Source organism: Pyrus communis, chromosome 15 (assembly GCF_041283825.1).
Source record: "Pyrus communis isolate YQ-2024b chromosome 15, ASM4128382v1, whole genome shotgun sequence".
Lineage (NCBI taxonomy): Eukaryota > Viridiplantae > Streptophyta > Magnoliopsida > Rosales > Rosaceae > Pyrus > Pyrus communis.
The window spans coordinates 24,413,526-24,433,062 of record NC_142579.1 but is presented as its reverse complement, the minus strand read 5'-3'; the positions used below and the strand labels follow the sequence as shown (position 1 = coordinate 24,433,062).

At 38.6% G+C, this 19,537-nt stretch overlaps 1 protein-coding gene across 1 annotated transcript; it reads left to right on the top strand.

Annotated features, from left to right (window-relative positions):
* Positions 1-10,950: 10,950 nt before the first annotated feature.
* Positions 10,951-14,663, top strand: LOC137745816 (putative disease resistance protein At5g66900). The gene is given in 6 exon segments (XM_068485831.2): positions 10,951-11,716; positions 12,161-12,564; positions 12,845-12,997; positions 12,999-13,207; positions 13,285-13,493; positions 13,647-14,663. Coding segments are annotated over 6 exon segments (2,427 nt in total). The 5' UTR covers positions 10,951-11,094; the 3' UTR covers positions 14,477-14,663.
* Positions 14,664-19,537: the final 4,874 nt, after the last annotated feature.

Here is a 19,537-nt window from a genome sequence, read left to right as displayed (position 1 = left end):
GGAAATTTTGCACTAAGATCTGAGCATAAAAGCGCATACATAGGACAAAAGGTTGGCTCCAGCACAGCCTTATCAAATCTCAGAAAGATAACATCCTGCAATTCAAATTGAACCCTCAAGCTCATCAGCTGGAAAGTAATAGCTCAGTATGGAGTAAGAAGTTTTCAAAGACATTTAGTTAATTCAAACCTTTAAAATATCTGGAGTGGTAATTCCAGAATCAATTAGTTGGACCTTGAGAGTGTCAAACTTCTCCGGGGTCAATCTATTCAGTAAAATGCACAAAAATTAGAACACTTTCATAAGATAATCAGATAGAACAAGCAGTTGCACAAAAAGAAATATTCTAGCTTCTATTAAACTGCAGCCTTTTGCAACTTGGTAAAACTAATTTTTCAACCTATTATACCATGACATATGTGTATATATAATTTATTTATTTATTATTAATAAAATGGTTTGGTTCGGTTCTGGCTGGTTCTTGATCATTCGAAACCGAAAACGAAACCAATTTGAACGGTTTAGTTCGGTTTTTTACTCAAAGTTGACTTTTCCGGTCAACATGGTTCTTTTCGGTTTTTTTTCTTTTTTCATACGGTTCAATACCGTTTTGTGGTTTGGTGGTTTTTATGGCCACCCCTATTGTCATGTGATCTATATATATGGGGCACATTTTATTATGGGAAGTGTTATTGGCACTCCAAAAATCTCATTCTACACTCCTCACAAGTGTATTTTTCTTTCCAAATATAGAAAGTTTGGAGTGTAGAATGAGATTTTTGGAATGAGAATAACAATTCTCTTTATTATTATATGGACAAATTAATAGGTAAACTAGTGTTGGGTAAAATATTATTATTTTCTTATGTAGGTAATTATTTTGCATGTATTTTGCATATATTGAGTTTGCTTTATTATGTAGGTTGATTCTTTTGCATGGATAAATGATTTTTTTTAAAAGCAATCTAACATTTTAAAATTCTAATATTATTATGTAGGTAAATTCTTTTGCATGGTTAAATATAATTTTATTGACTTAATTAAGCATGTATTATTACATATACTAAGCATGTTTTATTGTTATTATATATTAGGCAATGAATTTATAACATTAATTTTTTTTAATTTTAATTTTTGTAAAATTATTAATTCTTCTTTACAATTTGCATGGAATTAAATGTGTACATCAAACATTCAAATAAGGGTATCTTAAGCATTTGATTTATTTTTTTTTAAATATGTAAAGTCAAATATAATTTATAAATTTGCTGATGTGGAATTTAGTCAATGGGTCTTATTCGAGTAAAACACTTGTATCGGGTTTATGTGTAGAAAATTAAGTTTCAAATGCTAAAGTTGTGGATACAAATTTCTTCCTCCTTGATCTTGGACAAAATTGCACCTACAAAACAAATCACACCTTAGGTCAAGGCCAAAAGCCTCACGCGCCCATGATGAATGGGTGGGGTTTAGCCGAAGAGCCTCCAATGCCAAAGTTAGAATTTTGAGGGAAAAGTGTTTGGAGAATTTCGTAGTATTTTTGCAAGAGAATTGGAAGTGAACTTTGAGGAGAATGATGGGGTTTAAAAAGGAGAGTGGTTGGCCTCGTTGGGTGAGAGAGAACTGGCCACCTAGCTCCCTTTGTGGGCTAGGTTCTTGATTTTTGTTAAATTGGGAGTTATGGAATAATTACCTAATCAATTAGCTAATTAATAGAATAATTACCTAATTGATTAGCTAATCAATATAATAAAAAAGGGAAGATTTGTGAGTTACCCTGTGGAGAAGATTGGATAAGGATGTATGAAATAGGTTTTGAATTGTTACCTATTTTGGGCACTTTTGACTTGGTTGAGTGATGATTACCCGCTGCTCACGCGTAGGAATCCTGGTATGCCTCAAGGGTATTTTTGTCATCTTTTACCCAAAAATCCATGTGTCGCCTTGTGATCATTTTTGGCTCCACAAATGTCCCCACACTTGTTGGGCTGCTCGCAAAAAAGGGCAACAAGTGTAGAGATTTTCTTGCTTTAGGAAACTTAGGATTGCTTCCTATTTTGATGTAGATTCCCTCTTTAATAGGAAATTAGATCCTTCTAGGAAAGGGAAATGAATTTCTCTCAAAGCTTATTTAAGTCCACCTTAAGTGGGTTATTAAATCAATTTTGGAGAGCGATTCATTCTACCCTATAAAAGAGAGAGAGAGAGAGAGAGAGAGAAAGAGAGAGCTTAGAGGATATTTGTTCCCCCTCATTTAGCAATCTTCTACATCTTGCCCGGTGCAAATGACCGTCTTTCGTTGATTTCTTTGTCTTCTCCGTGCCGTACCAATGTAAGAAAAATTTAATTTTCTTTTCTTCTTCTTGGATAGTGCTGTCGCGGGGCAGCCGTCAGGGTAATGTGGCACGTCGGTTGGTAAGGGTCAGGAGTCAGCTTGGCATGAGCTGAGGAAGTGTTGTGGCAGGGACCACTGCTTAGGTTGCTTGGTTTGGCTAAAGCCAAAGGCAACTGTGTGGCTAGACTCGCGGATTGAGGCGTGCATGATTCATGTCTTTTGGGCTCAACGATTGAGAGAAACGAGGAGGTCGCAAGCATCATGGGCAGTTGAAATTCTGGGCGTGCATGCCTCCTGCCTACTGGTCTAAGAGAAAAACAAGGGAAAAGTCGGTATGGGTTAAGCTCCCCTGCTGAGCATTGTGAATGACGTTGGTTGCTTAATCCTTTTCGTCAAGAGAAATGGGTTGTTCCCAAGAGAGGAGGTAAAAAGGATTAAGGCGGATGTGTAGGCTCATCTGAACGTTGTTGTTGAGCCTACTATGAATAAAGGTGGAAAGAAGAGATCTTCCCCGCCTGTTCAAGAGATGTCGGTTGAGAAAAACTGAAGACTTCCTTCGCTGCTTATGAAGGTCCGCCTGCTACTGAGAGGTCTGTCATTGACATGACTTCTTCCAATGGGAAGAAAAATAAGGCTGTTAGATATGAGCATGTGGCGCTTGCTATGTCAAGAATGGCTAGTATGATTGCTGATAGGATTGTTCAGCATAAAGGTCCTGTCATGCCCTCAATGTCGAAGTTTGTACCAAGACGTCTGTTGGGAGCTAAGTTTGGTTCACCTTTGGAGAGGCTTGCTATTATAAAGAGCGATAAGGTGGACTCTGCTTCTAAAATGCGCCAATGCCTACTCCCTCTGCTACTGAGACTGATTTGCCTGTTGGGAAGGAGGAGACTGCTCGCATGGGCAGCTGTGAGAAATCCACTAAGCTTGCTTCTAGGGAAGCTACTAAGATTCGTGTGCTCTTAAAACCAGATCTACTTGAAGACATGAATGCTTGTGCCAAGTTTGTTGATGGCGTTAGAAAGGTTTGTTTGCCTAAGTTCCTTTGTGAAACATACAACCCAATATAGAAGGACCGATTTGCTTGCTATAATGCAGATATAACAAGGCTGCCAAAGAGATGGTGAGGACTATGACAGCTGAAGCTTATTCCTTGGCCGAGGAGAACAAGAGGCTGGATTTTGAGTTCGTTGCTTTGAATAGGTCTGATATTTCTGCCCTCACTTCTCTGTAGCTTGAGATCGCTCGCCAAGAGATCTTTGACTTGAAAACCAGGCTTGATGCGATCCAAGTTAAGTATAAAAGTGCATAGAAGGAGATTGGATGTTACATACCTCGAATTCAAGATCTTGAGTTTGCAATTTCTGAGCTTCGTTTCGCTACTCGTGCAAAGGATGAAGAGTTGATTGCTGCTTCTAATCAAGTGATCCACTTCAACAGAATCGTCGATAGGCTTGAACCCCAAGTGTTGGAACTTCAAGGTGTACTAAAGATCAACAAAAGTCTGAAGAAAGAAGTGGATTAGCTGTAACGCGTCCGTGTTGGTCTGTTCGAGGAAAATGAGCAGTTAAAGGGTGACAAGGATGGGCTCGAGGTTTCGAGACCTTCTCTATTTATCTGGAAGACTTGCTTGCTTTTATTTTTGAGGTTTCCATTGGTGAAGTAGTTTAAGAAGTTGGTGCTCAGGCTGGAGCAGCATGGGTTGAAGCGCTGGATGATGACGCTGCTAAGAGTGTCGCGGCTGCTGAAGGTGTGGCGACCGAGTAGTTGTAGGATGTCTAAGCTGTTGAAGTGTAGTCTTCTAGGTAGCCTTTAAGATTTTCTTTGTTTTTCCTTGTAACTCTTGTTTTTCTTGAACTTCTTCGGCCTTTGCTAGTTGTTTATAAACATGCTTCATTCGTTTTTCTTCATCTTCGCTTCTTTTGTTCATGCCCTAACCTTTAGACTTTATAGACCCATGGCAGGCGTATTACTTTTTTATAAGTAGACAAGCCTGCGTAGCCTATGCAGCCGTAAGTGTTGGTGTAGAACTTTGCAAAGTTGTTAGCCATAGGGTTGGCGGCCAGATGCCTTACTTACAGAAGTAGACAAGTTCGTGTAACCACTAGGCTGTTAACCTTGGCTTTCTCTAAATCTGTAGGTTGTGTAGCAAGTATAACAACACTTTAGGACTTAGTGTAAGTTGTTCTGCGCTTGGTAGAGGTAAAGTTTATCGACTACGTAGCGTGTCGGCAGTGGATAAAGCTTCGTATATGCACGCTAGCTTGTTTAACCTTTCACAAGAATATACGGTTGTATAAGTCTAGCATGGCTTTATTGCTCGAAAGGCAAGCCATAAGCAGTCTTCTAGAAACCATAGGTTACCTTAGTGCACTCGGTAGCAGCTTTAGGGTTCCAGGGCAGCTGTTCATTGGATATACTACGTAATGTGCCCCTTCCATCTCTAGGGACCGGTTCCCTGCAGATTAGGCCAAGAAACCCAAAATCCTTCAGTTAGTTAAGCCTTGAAAAGACTATTGTGGCTACTTCTAGGAATCCTGGCGCAAGCCATCGCGCATCTAGTTATACTAGGGCAACCATTATCATCCACGTCTGGATATTCGGAGTGTAAAGTTTATCTTCCCGTCTTGGAGAGCTGATCCATGTGGGTATCGAGCAATTAGTTTACCTTCTTACACTGGAGAGCATGGTTGGTCCCTCGGGGGGGGCGTAATTCCTGCGATTAGTCCTTAAGGGCACAGTTTTCTTTTGAAGTGCAGAAGTGATCAGTTGTTGTAAGCATGCAGCTGAGCCAAGTTGTGATTACTTTTGAATTCCTCATTGAAAAACGAGCGAAACGAACGAGAACTTAGCTGTAATGTAGGAACTGCATAACAACTGGATAGTCCTTAGCTTGTGAAGTGGTGCCTGTCGAGCTGCTTGAGTCTTCGGGCTTTGATGTAGCTGGAGGTCACATATGGTACTTCCTCAAATTGTAGGCGTTCCACTACTTTTCGATCTTTTTGTCATTGCATAGTAGTGAGGGTGTAATTACTCTTGCCACCTACTCTACTTATCTTGTACGAACCTTTCCAGATGAGATCCATCTTTTTGGAGCCTTCTTTGCGGGTAGTGATGAAGGCTTTTCTTAGGACTAGATCTTTGGGCTGGAATTGCCGGATTTTGGCCCTTTTGTTGTAGCTGGAGAGGAGCTGCTGCTGGTAGGCTACAATGCTGGTGATGGTCTGCTCGCGTTTCTCCTTTGCCATATCTAAGCTTGTGGCCATCTCCTTACTGTCATGCTCAATGCTTAATAGTAGAGTGGTGATACTTGGCTTAATGACATTGAGATAAATGATTGCTTTTGAGTCAAATGACAAAGAGAAATGAGTCTCATTGGTTGTTCATCTTTTGGTGGTGTGATATTCCCATAGACATCTGGGGTGTTCATCTGGCCATTTTCCTTTCTTGTTCGTGAGGGATTTCTTGAGGTAGTCGAGGATCATCTTGTTGGATGATTCGACCTGCCTATTGCCTTTAGGATATCTCGGTATGGACATGTGCTGCTTGATGCCATACTTTTAGAAGAACTTTGCCAAATCTTTGCCCATAAATTGTGGGCCGTTGTCGGTGACGATGGACTGAGGGATGCCAAATCGGCAAATGATGTTCCTTCATATGAAATGCTCTATGTCTGTCTGAGTCATGGTCGTCTTGGGCTCTGCTTCTACCCATTTGGTGAAATAGTTAGTTGCCACGATCATCATGCCTTTGCCCTCAGTAGCAGGCGGCATAGGTCCTACCAGGTTAATTACCTACTGCATGAACGGCCAAGGATTTTTCTGCGAGTGTAGCTTCGCTGGCAGGAAGTGCTGGTACCTGCTTGTAGTGTTGACAACGGTTGCACTTTTGTACTAACTCCTTAGCATCTCGGTGTATGGTAGGCCAGCAGTAACCTATGTTGAGAGCCTTCTGTGCTAAGGATCGACCTCTGAAGTGATTTCCACAAACGCTTTCGTGGATTGAGCTTAGAACTTTTAAGTCATTGGGAGGAAGGAGGAAAAGAAGGAGGAAGGAGGAGGAGGAAGAAAAAGAAGAAGAAAAATAAAAAATACAAAAAAAACCCAAATCTGCAAAAGAAGGAGGAGAAGAAGAAGAAAAAAAAACCCCAAATCTGCAAAAGAAGAAGGAGGAAGGAGGAAGAGGAAGAAGAAGAAGAAGAAGAAAAAAAAAAAAAGCCCAAATCTGCAAAAGAAGGAGGAGGAAGGAGGAGGAAGAAGAAAGAAAAAGAAACCCAAATTTGCAAAAGGAGGAGACAAAAAAAAAAAAAGAAAGAACCCAAATCCCATTAAGGTGGAATAGAAAACCTTTGTGAGAAAGTGGGCTTTGAATCAAGCCACGTCAGCATTTAACTGAAAAGTAAACGATCAAGTAACGAAAGGTATAACATTGGACCAAATTCTAAAAATAAGATATAATATTGTCAATTTAAAAAAATAAAGTATGAAAATATCATAACACGTAATTTTTTGTACTTTACTCTACTCTTTTTCATTACCGTTTCTTTGAAGTTGGGAAATGAATCATCAGAAGATAAATAAAAAGGCGAAAATTTTGTTTGTTGAGGTCGCCCGCTGGCCCAATGCGCTTTCGTTATTATTATTATTATTGTCCTTGTCAGAACACCTGTCAATACGCTTTGACTCCGCCTTATGCGTTGGCTCTCTCAGATCGCAGGACGTTTCCAGGAACGATACTGTTTCGGTTACCTGTTCAATACGCTTTATTTACTTTACTCCAGCTTTTGCGTTGGCTTGCTGAGATTGCGGGACGTTTCCAAGAACGATACGGTTCTTTTTTGCGTTGGCTACCATTTCATACAATTTACTGTGAGAGTGTGATGCATCAGCTATAGATCTTTGTCAATACATTGATTTTTACCAAAACTATTTCTTTTAAAATATCTACCAGTTTTTATTAGAAAAGTTTGAATAAAAAGGTGTGTATGTATGCCTGTATGCCTGTATGGATTTTCCCACGCACGAGAATACGCAAAGGAACCCATCCAATTCTTAAAGTCATCCCACTCAAATTATAAAAAAAAAAAAAAAATTGACGGCCTTCATTCATGATGAAATTGTCAAACAATTAGCGAATTAGACACACAAAATTTGCAATATAACGCATATGAAGACATAATTTGATGAGCAATGGCTACTTGAAGAGGAATTGGCAACGAACAAAATAGAGTCTACCCATATGGATTTTGTTCTTATCATTGTCATCAAAGCTACAAAGAACAGCAAAGTAGACCCGAGAGGAGCTAATAACACACCAACAAAAAATTAAAATACTCACTAGGAGAGACTCACAAGTAACCTCACCAAGAAGCCTCTTATTGACAGAAATATCAAAACGAAAAATAAATCTACGACAATCCATGAGATGAAAGAATAGAAAGGCTAGGAGAACGGGGAGGGGCTACCACTGGCCACAAGTGAAGAAAGGGGCTGGGAGTTGTAAATTTTATAAATATAAGATTTTGGTAGGGGAAGGGAGTGAGCCATTAGGAGTAGTTTCTTATATATTAGCATTCCAAAAATCCATGCTTTTGAATAAGAGTTTTTTTTTTCTAGTACAATTTTGATAAGAGTATTTTCGGGAAGTGTAAACATGAATTCTATTATAATCAGAAAGATGTAAATTTGAGATCTCATTTATTTTTGCTCTCTTTTAACCAACGAAAATTATTATACATATTTTTTTAGTCCACCTCTTAAATATGGAAACATATACTTTATTTACATGTTTTGGCGAAAATAGATATTTTACATTAATCATTTGAGAGCTTTTCGATTGAAAAAATTTAAGTTGTACATTTCTAGACATTTTGCATTTTCTATTAGAAGATTTACATTAATGTGTACTTTATCTGCTATTAGAGATGCTATAATGGAGTTCGAATTTGGAGTTGCTGAAATTATTTAAAAAACAACTTACTGAAAAATTTGTTGTAGGTTTGGTAAGACCTAACCTTAAGGTAAAACTCAAATTTTACGTTCTAAATTTACCTCAATATGCTCCAACCCTTAGGGTAAATATGAGTTAAAACTCAAAACTCATTTCTGGGCCAAATTTAGCCTAGATTTACCCTACGATTAGTGGAATTGGCCCACCATATATGTATATTTTTTTAGTTTTATATTTATAAATTCATTGAATCCAATGGTTAAGATCTAATTTGATGAAGTCCAACGGTAAAAAAAAAAAAAAAAAAAAAAAAAAAATCTAACGGTTCAAATTTAAATTCAATGGCTAAAGTAAATAAAAAGAAATTCTTTTATATGTTTCATATTTTTTCATAGTGTTTCACGAGTTGCATAGTGTTGGTTAGTGATTTTTCAATATTTATGGGAATCTAAATATTTTTAGGTTAAAATGTTCATAAAATTAAATTAGGATAGTCTACATAATTTTTTATTTTAAAAAAAATTACTTTAAGAAAAAAAAATTAGCCTAAATTCATTCTTTAATAATCTAGGTCTAAAATTTTAACCTAGAAGGATTGGTCTAAAAAAACTATTTCTGGGTTAAAACCTAAATTTTTTGGGCTAAAATTTTTAAGTTTTAACCTGAGGGTTAGAGATGGTTTAAATGGTAAAATACCCTGGGTTTAAAATTACAGCTAGTATCCTCGCTTGTCCTTTCCCCTTTCTCCTTGTCGTCCTTCAAATCGAAGGTTGGCGACCTTCAGTTACCAGGAGAAATCAACAGTTAGCCATAATTCCTTCAATGAATTAGAGTATGCTCTGCTCGTTTTCTGCGAACTTTCCTTCATTGAAAAAAAAGTGGAGAAGATAAGATTTTGTTTTTATTTATTTATTTTTTTTTAAGACTAGCGCTAGTAAATTAGATGTTAGATTAGTCACTGATAAGGTTCAAACACACACCGTCGTACAAGGGCACGACACTATTCTACCACTGCGGTGAACTGCCACTTGCAAGAAGATAAGATTATTAAAAAAATATTAAAATAACTATCATCCAACATCATGATATTTTAAGTCATCTCTATAAGTGTTAGGTTCTCAAGCCCAAGGGAAGAGCCCAACCCAAAAGACTAGTCCAATAGGTAGGAGGACCCAAGGACTTAAGAACCCTTACACCCCTACACCCCTACACGCCCATAAGTGTAGTCGATGTAGGATCATAACATTACACTACCGTTCGGAAGCCGACGCCCACGGCAGCCCTTACTCTGGTGGCTTTTACTCTTAACGGCGGCACATCCTTTGGTCGTCCTGTTAAGGTAGCCCTTTCCAGGTCGCCCCTTCCGCCGCGTCAGGAACCTAGGCTCTGATACCAATATTAAATAACACACTCTAGTTTGGATTCATAACCCATCATATCTTGTCTATCTTACATTTTGATACAGCAAATAGTGAACTAGACTGAAATCTATTTTAGCACACACCCAGCCCAACACATGAACAATTTCATTTCATTTTGTATTGTATTATAAAGTGTTGATTATTTTAAAAATTCTAAAAAATAAAATAATTATGAGAAAATAATGTGGCAGTTTTAATTTTAAAGTGGACATTTTTCTATTGTTATTTTAATTTTTTTTAATTATAAATGACGTATGTTATACTTACATGGCTGTGAGATTAGTGTAAAATTTATGTTCATGTAATTATTAAATTGTCCATGTTTTTTGAACTTTTGTTCAATTTTAATAAAGGGGTTAGAATGATATTTATGAACTTTTGATTGACAACCAAAGTTCTATTACTATGTAGTTTAGATTTGTCACAACTATCCCAATCTTAAATAGGCTGTATATAAAGTGAGAATGCTAGGTAAATCTTTCAAAATATCATAAAATACCTTTGTCAACTTAGAATTCTTTGTCCCAATCTCAAATAGGCCGTATATAAAGTGAGAAAGCTAGATAAAGCTAGATAAAGCTTTCAAAATATCATAGAATACCTCTATCAACCTAGAATTCTTTGTCTAAATCACAAATAGGCCGTATAAAAAGTGAGAGTGCTATGTAAGCTTTCAAAATGTCATAGAATACTTCTGTCAACTTAGAATTCTAAGCTATCAAAATATCATAGAATACCTTTGTCAATTGAGAATTTTTCTCCCAATCTCAAATAGATCGTATATAATGTGAGAAGGCTAGACAAATGTCAATTTTAAGGACAATTCATGACAAAAACACTTTTTAAAATATCTAAACATGTGTTAAAAGACACTTTATAAAAAATATAATTTGAACGTGTGGCGTGTTGATTTGAACGCATGGTAAAGACGGTGATACCAAAACATGTGGCTAGAAAATTCGGTGTGTCGTCTGTCTTCCCAACTCGTTCGCTAACCTATATATATGTGTGCTGAATCGCAGTGAAAACAAACAACGCACGTAATATCGAAACATGTGGCGAGTACTTCCGTGTCTCGTTACTTGAAAGCACGGTAATATCGAAACATGTGGCGAGACGTGTCTCGTTACTTGAAAGCACGGTAATATCGAAACATGTGGTGAGTACTTCCGTGTCTCGTCTCGCTTCCTAACTCTTTCACTAAGCATATATACGTGTGCTGAAACTCAGAGTCCAAAACAAACAACGCGCGTAACATTCTCAGTTTCTCATCAAACTAGATTATTTTACGTTCTCTCTGTAAACCATTGGAATTCTGTTCTTCTTTCATCACCCAATAACAGATTACGTAATTGAATTAAGTTCCGAGTCTCTTTGTTTCCGTAAATTATGTGTGTGGCTTCGGCCGGAATGGGTGCTCGGAGAACGTCATTTCAACTGCTGTTTGATGCTGTAAAATCAGTGCAGGAGGAGAATACAATGTTCCAACACATCCTCGGAGACATCAAATCCACACTGGACTCTCTACAACCTCTCATCAAAGACATCGAAGAGTATAACTCGAAAGAGGGACTGCAAAATTATGCAATACAGATGGAGGAAGGAGCAAAGCTTGTTCATAAGTGCAGCAAAGTTGGCGTGTGGAGAAAACACACATACACCAAGAAGCTTCACCAACTGGATAAATCTCTTCGAAGAGTGTTTGATGTGCTTAAACTGCAGGGTATGAGGGATGCGAGGGAGACGTCGGTTTCTTTGAGGAATATCGAGACGGTGCTTTCTCGAATAGAAGAGAGTTTGAAGATAAAAACTAATCAGCCTGAAATGATTAAATGTTCGTCTGCAGTGCCTGAACCGCCATCCGTTACAGTCGGGTTGGATTTGCCGTTGAAGGAGTTGAAGATGAAGCTCCTTAAGGATGAAAAGGTGTCTATGCTTGTGCTGACTGCTGCTGGAGGATGTGGGAAAACCACCTTGGCTAAAATGTTTTGTCAAGATCAAGAAGTCAAGGGTATGCTATTTACGATTTCAATTTTTTTTTTTTGGTTAAGTTTTACATCCTAGTTAAAAAGTAATACACCGTGTAGAGGATTATGCGAGTAGACTTCGCGCTAGGGCCTATAAAATGTCCGCTATACTCCCTCCAAACCTACACAGTAACCAAAATTTGTTAAAGAAAATAAAAACTACAACGAAGGGGACATGAAACTAAAGCGCACGAAAGGAATATAAGAAAGATTAGAAAGACCTATATGGGCATGCCCAACAAATAACTAGTCGTGATATGAACCTGACATGATTTTCTTTGTACTAGTGGTAAGTTAAGCTGATGCCTTCCTCTTAGAGTTAACAAGTCTTGCAATGAGCTCCTGTTTGATTACTTGCATGATCTGAGAATTGCAAACATATCTAGTCAACCTTTTATTAACACCTTTCTTACATCCTGTTTGGATAGATACATTCAAGAATAACATCTTCTTTGTCAATGTCTCGAAAAAGCCCAACTTGGACCTTATTGTACACCAACTATATCAACGGAAGGGGTCCGAGCTGCCTGCTTTCGAAAACGAAGTCATGGCAGCAAACTGGTTGCAACAATTTCTGAAGGAATCAAGACAAAATCCTCTACTGTTTGTCCTGGATGATGTTTGGTCAGGATCAGAGTCCCTTCTTGAGAAGTTTGATCAATTCAAGTTTTCAAATTACAAGATTTTGGTCACATCAAGATTTGCATTTCCAAGATTCGGTTCTCCTTATCATTTGTCACCATTGAATGATGAAGATGCAATGGCTCTTTTTCACTATTCAGCATCCTTGGAGGACAAGAGCTCTTATACTTACGAAGATCTTTCGAGAAAGGTGATTTCTTAGTCCACAATACCATATATATATATATATATATATATATATATATATATATATATATTTAAATGATTATTTATGCCTCAGAAGAGGGTAAAGAAATAACGTTTGAGCATCCACACACGTTAATGAACGGTGAAGAATGAAGTAAGAAGAATGAAAGAGTAGACAGTTTACAATTTTATTATCTTTATGAAACCTTTTAGGCTTTAGATGATTTTCAACGATAAAAATCAAATAATAGTAACTGAATTCATTTTGGATATTTAAATTGCAGATTATCAAGCATTGTAAGGGATGCCCACTTGCCATTGCATTGGTCGGGAGATCACTTCGCGGCCAGCCTTTAGAAATCTGGCAGAAAAGAGTTGTAGAATGGTGCAAAGGTTCCTCTATTCTTGATTCTGACAAGGATTTACTTGCTTGCCTCCAAAGCAGCTTTAGATGCCTTGGATAACGAAAGGGCTATCATCAAGGAATGTTTCCTCGATCTAGGTTCTTTTCCAGAGGACCAAAGAATTGCTGCTGCCGCCCTCATTGATATGTGGGCAGAGTTATATGGTCTAGATGAGGAAATTCTGACCATTGCCAACCTTCACGAGCTCACCTCCCGAAGTTTAGCTAATCTTGTTGTCACAAGGTATGCAAGTTGCTCATAATTTTCTATTTCAATGTATGCTGAACAAATCATTAAAGAAATTAGTATTGATCATCCAGGCATGAGAGGGAGGCCGATGGCTATTACACTGAACACTTTGTCACCCAGCATGACATGCTTAGAGAGTTGGCGATCCATCAGGCGAGTCAAGACCCAATAGAACATAGGAAACGACTATTTATGAACATATGTGGGGACAAACTTCCTAAGTGGTTGACAGAACAAAAGTATCAAGCGATCAAGGCTCAACTATTATCTATCTCAACAGGTTCCATCAATCTCTCTTAGTAAATACTTATACATGTGCACTCGGGACACACGTGTGCACTCACAGACATGCTCATTCATACTAAAACTTCAATAGGACTTCCACACATTTAATTTCAACCCACGCTAATATCTTAATGCTCACTGTTTGCAGATGGTGCCTTCTCAGCAAAATGGCCAAACATTCAAGTACCCGAAGCAGAGGTTCTAGTTCTGAATTTTCAAACAAAGAACTATGCCTTACCTGAGTTTGTGGAGAAATTGGATAAACTAAAAGTTCTAATACTACATAATTATGGTTCGTTACCTGCAGAACTAGATAATTTTGAACTACTTGGTTCGCTACCAAATCTTAAGAGAATTAGATTAGAACGTATTTCAATTCCTTCCATAAGCAAGGTCCTCAAACAGTTGAAAAGTTTGCAAAAGATTTCTTTTTTCATGTGTGATATCGGCCAAGGTTTGGTCCAAATTTTAGATGCACTGCCAAATCTAGTGGAATTGAACATAGATTATTGCCATGATCTGGTGCAACTTCCTGCCAACCTTTGTGACCTTGTTCACCTTAAGAAGCTTAGCATCACCAACTGTCATAAGCTATCTGCCTTGCCTGCAGACATCGGAAAGCTAGTCAATCTAGAAGTGTTGAGGCTTAGGTCTTGTGCAGAATTGTTAGAGTTGCCACGCTCTATTAGGAACCTTATAGTTTTGAAATTTCTTGACATATCTGATTGCTTTAGCGTAGAGGAGTTGCCCGAGGACATTGGTGCAATGTGCAGCATGGAAAAGATCAATGTGAGCCAGTGTTCAAGACTGAAAGAGCTGCCTGCTTCTGTTATGGATATTCAGCAGTTGAATGAAGTGATATGCGACGAGGAGACAAAAACTTTATGGGAACCCTTCTTACCATTTCTCACAAACATACACATAAAGGTGATCAAAGAAGATATCAACCTAAGTTGGCTCAACAAGCTTCCACCCTAAGGCCATGGTCCTTCCATCAATGAGTGTTGGCGCAATGTATGCAGTGTGATTGTGTAATGTTATTTTTCTTTTGTAATTTACTACTATTTTATGTTTTATGTGTTTGTAAATAACATGGCCGTGCTGTAGGATTACCGTCATTATCCACCATGAGTATTATTGTATATAACATGTCTCCACTTTTCATTGTTCAACTCTTCATTGATTTTCCATTGATTTATCCAATTAATGGGTGTTGATGCAATTTATTGCAGGGAGAAGTGCTTGGAAAGAAAATAAGTGTTCAAAAATAACTACCTTTAATTTATCCAATCCATGAGTGATGGTGCAATGTATTAATTTAATTGTTGTTTCTCCTCTCTCTCTTGCTTCACCTCTCCATTCCCCTTCAGTTAAATAGCCCACAACATTATTGTTTTATTTCAAGGGTAATGCTAAGGGAGTTTAAATTCAAGTACGTTGTACGCATAACACCATTGAAAGAACAAACGGATTACAAAACTAGAAATATTATTGACATTGAACACTCCAAATTCGCCGAGAAGGCTAGATAAACTAAAGAGACTACATTGTGATTGATTTGTTATTCTATAGAGTTACAAAGTACCATTTATATATATATATATATATATGTGTGTGTGTGTGTGTTTGGGCCCAAAATAATATTGTTGGGCCGAGCAGCAGGATGTGCTCGGCCCAAGGTTATGTCAAATACTATGGGCGAACGATAAATCCCGGGCCAGTTGGCAGGGTCGGTCAAGTCCTATCCTAAGTAGTCTGAATAAATAGAAAAGGTCGAGGAAGTCCTGGTGCGACTAGGATTCCCGACCGACAAAGAATAAAGCCTCGAAAAGAAAGAAAATTCAGAATCCCAGTGGGAGTAGGTTTGTTCGAGTTAGAGTTGAAACGGGACAAGGACTCCCAATCCAGATCAGGATGCAAATCGGTCTCAAGGAATGGGGTGCTATAAATACAAGAAATCATGCAACAGAGAAGCCCCTTCAAAATCTGCATACAATCGCCCTGCGCAAAACCTCTCAAATACCTTGAGATTTTTCCTTTTCTTTTTCTGCCGACACACCTTCAGTTTGGATAAACAGCATTGTGGAGGCACCCGGCGAGCACCTTCAGTTTGGATAAACAGCACTGCTGCCGCAGAATCAGCAGACCGAGAAGCACCTTCAGTTTGGATAAATAGCACTGCGTCGAGGCCGACTGATTACCTATCTAAGTCTCGACCGAGAAGGGTTTTCGAACTCTTGTTGGTAGAGGTCATCTTGCTAGCCTTCTCGGCATAGTTAGGTGTTACGAATTGCATTGCTCGGCGTATTGGACGCCGAGTGATTTTATGATTGGATACTCGTAAGTAAGTTTCAGGGTTTGGCATTCCGACGGCCGAACTACGTTTACCATCAAGACATACATCACATTTGAGTACCTGTGCCCATATAGTTTGGTCTCGATTCGGCGTGCTTATACTCTTACGAATATAATCACAGTGACCGAATCGGGCTCCGACGATTTGTGAACTCTGAAGAATTAGTAGCTTTGTCTTCAGGCTATAGAACCCAGAGACCGAGAGTGTTCCTTCCTCGGTCGCAATCGCAAGATAGAGAAGTCAACGACGCGCTCGACGCGACATCAACGAATTTTACTCCTCGGCCAAGCTCGGCCGACGAGATGGCACGCCTCGCATTAGACCGAAGGACGTAGTTAGCTTGTTAGTTACTCGGCCTGCGCGCCACGTAGGTTTTGTAATTTTTAGAGTCAACAATATGTATATAAACTAACCTAACCCTAATAGGCAAGGAAACAAAACCCTAATATTTGTCATTTTATAGACTACAGTGATTGACTTGTTATTCTACCGAATTAATTAGAGCATGTCAATACTTTAAAAGCCCGACTCGGCTTTGTAATATGAAGGCCACAAAGAAATTCAACAACTACAAATCAATTAAAGCATGACAATTAAGTAGATTAAGGGGTTCTTTTCTCCAATTGATCTCTTGAAGTATTATTGTATAATTAGTTTTGAAACAAAATAATTGTACATTAGAAAATATAGCTGACATTTTCACTAAAAAGGAGAGTTGATTTTTATTAATTAACATTGAAGTTTTTGCATATATTTTTTGAGAAAATAAGGGAATTACAATATATAGCCTACTCACATAAAATTTTCATTTTTTGTCATTTTTCGTTAACTTATAATTCATGCAAATGGGATCAATTTGTCAATAAACGTATAATACACATAAATGAGATCAATTCATATGTGCATTGAACATGACAAATCTCATGTGATCAGTAGGGAAGCATATAATTTCCTTATGTTTTCATAGCATAAGCACAAAAACTTTAATGTTGATAAATGTTGGGGGACTTTTTAGGTCGAGGTAGATTTGAACTTTGAGAACGTCCTATTGTCTCCTTGGTGCAGATTCGTACCAAGTCTCGAAATATCTCGAAAGAGTTAGCTTGTCTTAGGAAATACCCTGGTAACATCAACGGCTCGAAGATGACATGATTGATCAAGATGATAACATGATTGATCAAAATAATGACTTGCTCAAGTGAATTGTGGTGTCGAAGCTAGAAGATTATAAGTTTACATGAGAGAGAAGGGATTTGCATGGTTGCATGGCATTCTTTGCTGGGTGATTTGGGCTTTCTTAGGGTGATAGTAAGGCTTCTAATGGCTGAGATGTTTGATGGAAGGTTGTGGCAATTACTAAGGTTGCATGAATAGTGATGCTTGAGGCTTGAAGTATGCTTTTGGACTAAATGGAACTCTCTAGGCTTATTTCCTTAGTGGTTCTCTCTCTTGCGTTCTCTCATATTTCTCTCTGTATTCTACCATCGGATCCCCCTCTAATGGCTTATCCTCCTCCTTATGTTAGTGAAAGATTCTTCTCTAGGCTTCTAAGGAATCTCCCTTGTGGCTTGGTCTTCCCTTTCCTTCTCCCTAGGCTTCCTGTCATTCATCTTTTGGTATAAGATAGCTGCATTGTTGAGACCTGCAATTTACTTTTTCCCAAGACGCGGCTTTCCTAGGGCGTCCTTTCGCAGACGCTAATTCTAGTAACGCGCTTCACGGCTTTGCACGTTGACTGTCTGTGCAGGCTGGGAAGGGAAAGTCAGCATTAAATGCCTAACTTGCTGGGCTTAGCATGCATTTAATGTAAGAATCTAGTTTAGTTATATCTAAGGGAGTTGGTTTGCTAAGGAAAGGGGTAAACTAGGTTAATTCTTTCTCAATGATGCCTACGTGGAATGCAAAGGGTATGGGCTTGGATTTTTGGGCCCCAAACAACCCAAAGTCTTCCATGACCTCGATTATATGTAGGCCTGATAACCTTCCGTAACCATCTACACCATAATCCACTTAACAAACCCCGAATATATGGCTTGGGCTAAGCATGATTAATGACTAAGGAAGCATGGCATGATGAATAGCCATGAGCATGGCATGAATATTCGGCTTAATCACCGTGGCATGGCATGTTTGTAAATGTATTCCTCGTCAATCTGGTGCCTTGATATATGTTTGAGCTTGAATGTAGGCTTTGCATGACAATTAGGCCTTAAGACTTAGTTAGATTGGTATGTGACATTTGTGGGCCCCAACATTAGCCCCTTGATTATTTGGGCTATGAGAAATCTTGAGTAGGCTGAATAATCAAACTCAGGCCCAAGGGATTCTTTTTTTACGTGGGGTTCCTGATGGGACTCTTCCTTTTCCCATATGGCAGATAATTACTCCCTGTCATTGTGCTCGTTTGCTTCCCGTGCACGTCCAATTATACATAAAAACTTTGGGTATTCCCTCGCCTCCACTTCGTAACCGTTACAAACTGTTCTCCTTCCTAGGACTTTTCTTCTTCTTTTTTCCTTCTCAGTTTTCCCTAGTGATAGAATTAGGTATGTGTCTTTTCTCTTTGATTATGGGTTCCAAAGATTTTGGGGTTTCATCATGGACACACAAGGGGTACATGTTTTTCCTTGGAGAAATTGAACTCCACTCCTTGGGTAGTCTTGCTGCTTTGAAATCTTGTGCGTTTTTTATGTGATTTCTTTCTTGCTTTTGATGTGTACTGTGCAATTGTCGTCGAGCTTAACTTGCTTGTGTGTTGATGTATGCTTGTGCATGACCGATCGATTGATTGTATCAATTTACGTGGCATGATTAGCTTGACTGTATATAGCCTGTTTTGCTTGGATATGTGTATAACATACTTTTCCTGGCGAGATGTTATAAGGCCTTAATAGTATGGCATGTGTAGGGAAAGATGCATGTGTTTTGTGTGATCGCACGTAGGGAAAATAGTCCCACATTAAAGTCTTAGACTTTTGCATAAAAGACTTTGAATTTTATGAACGTACCATTTTGCTTTCCCAGGGTACATTTGCTTGTTTTCCCAAGATAGATTCCTTACCATGTTTGGCTTTGTATATTTGGATGTTTCTTTCTACATGTTGCATTGGCTAGTAATACTTATGGTTTGAAGCTTGCTTTCCATAGGTGCATTATGGCTACGGAATCACCAAAGTGTATAACTGTGATTGATGAATCCTTCACTACTGAGGACCATCTTCGATGGGGTAGGCCGCCGCCTTCTCTTGGTTCTTAGAGCAAGACTTCAAGGAGGATGGGCCTTTTTTAGACTTTGTCTCTCATATCGATCCCAGGCACATTTCCCAGTACTGCATCAAGAGTAGGTTGTTTCTCGCCGTGCCAATCCACTTTGAGTTCTCCTGTAGTGAGGCCACTGGCTGGGCAAATTGAATGGATACTGAGCTTCGGTTTGTGAACCAGTGCACGACCCTAACAATGGCCAAGGCTTTGGATGCTGTCTTCATGACCAAGAAGTAGGTTATTTGCCTTAAGCCTGAACTTCTTCGCCACGTTGTTAGGAGGTAGAGCTTAGAGATCCATAACTTTGTTTGTGCCTGGGGAGAATGTACCCTCACTCTGGAAGATGTCACCAATATTATGCATTTTCCAATTGCGGGTAATGTGGATCCCTTCCACTATGTTATTCCTCATGTAGATGCTGA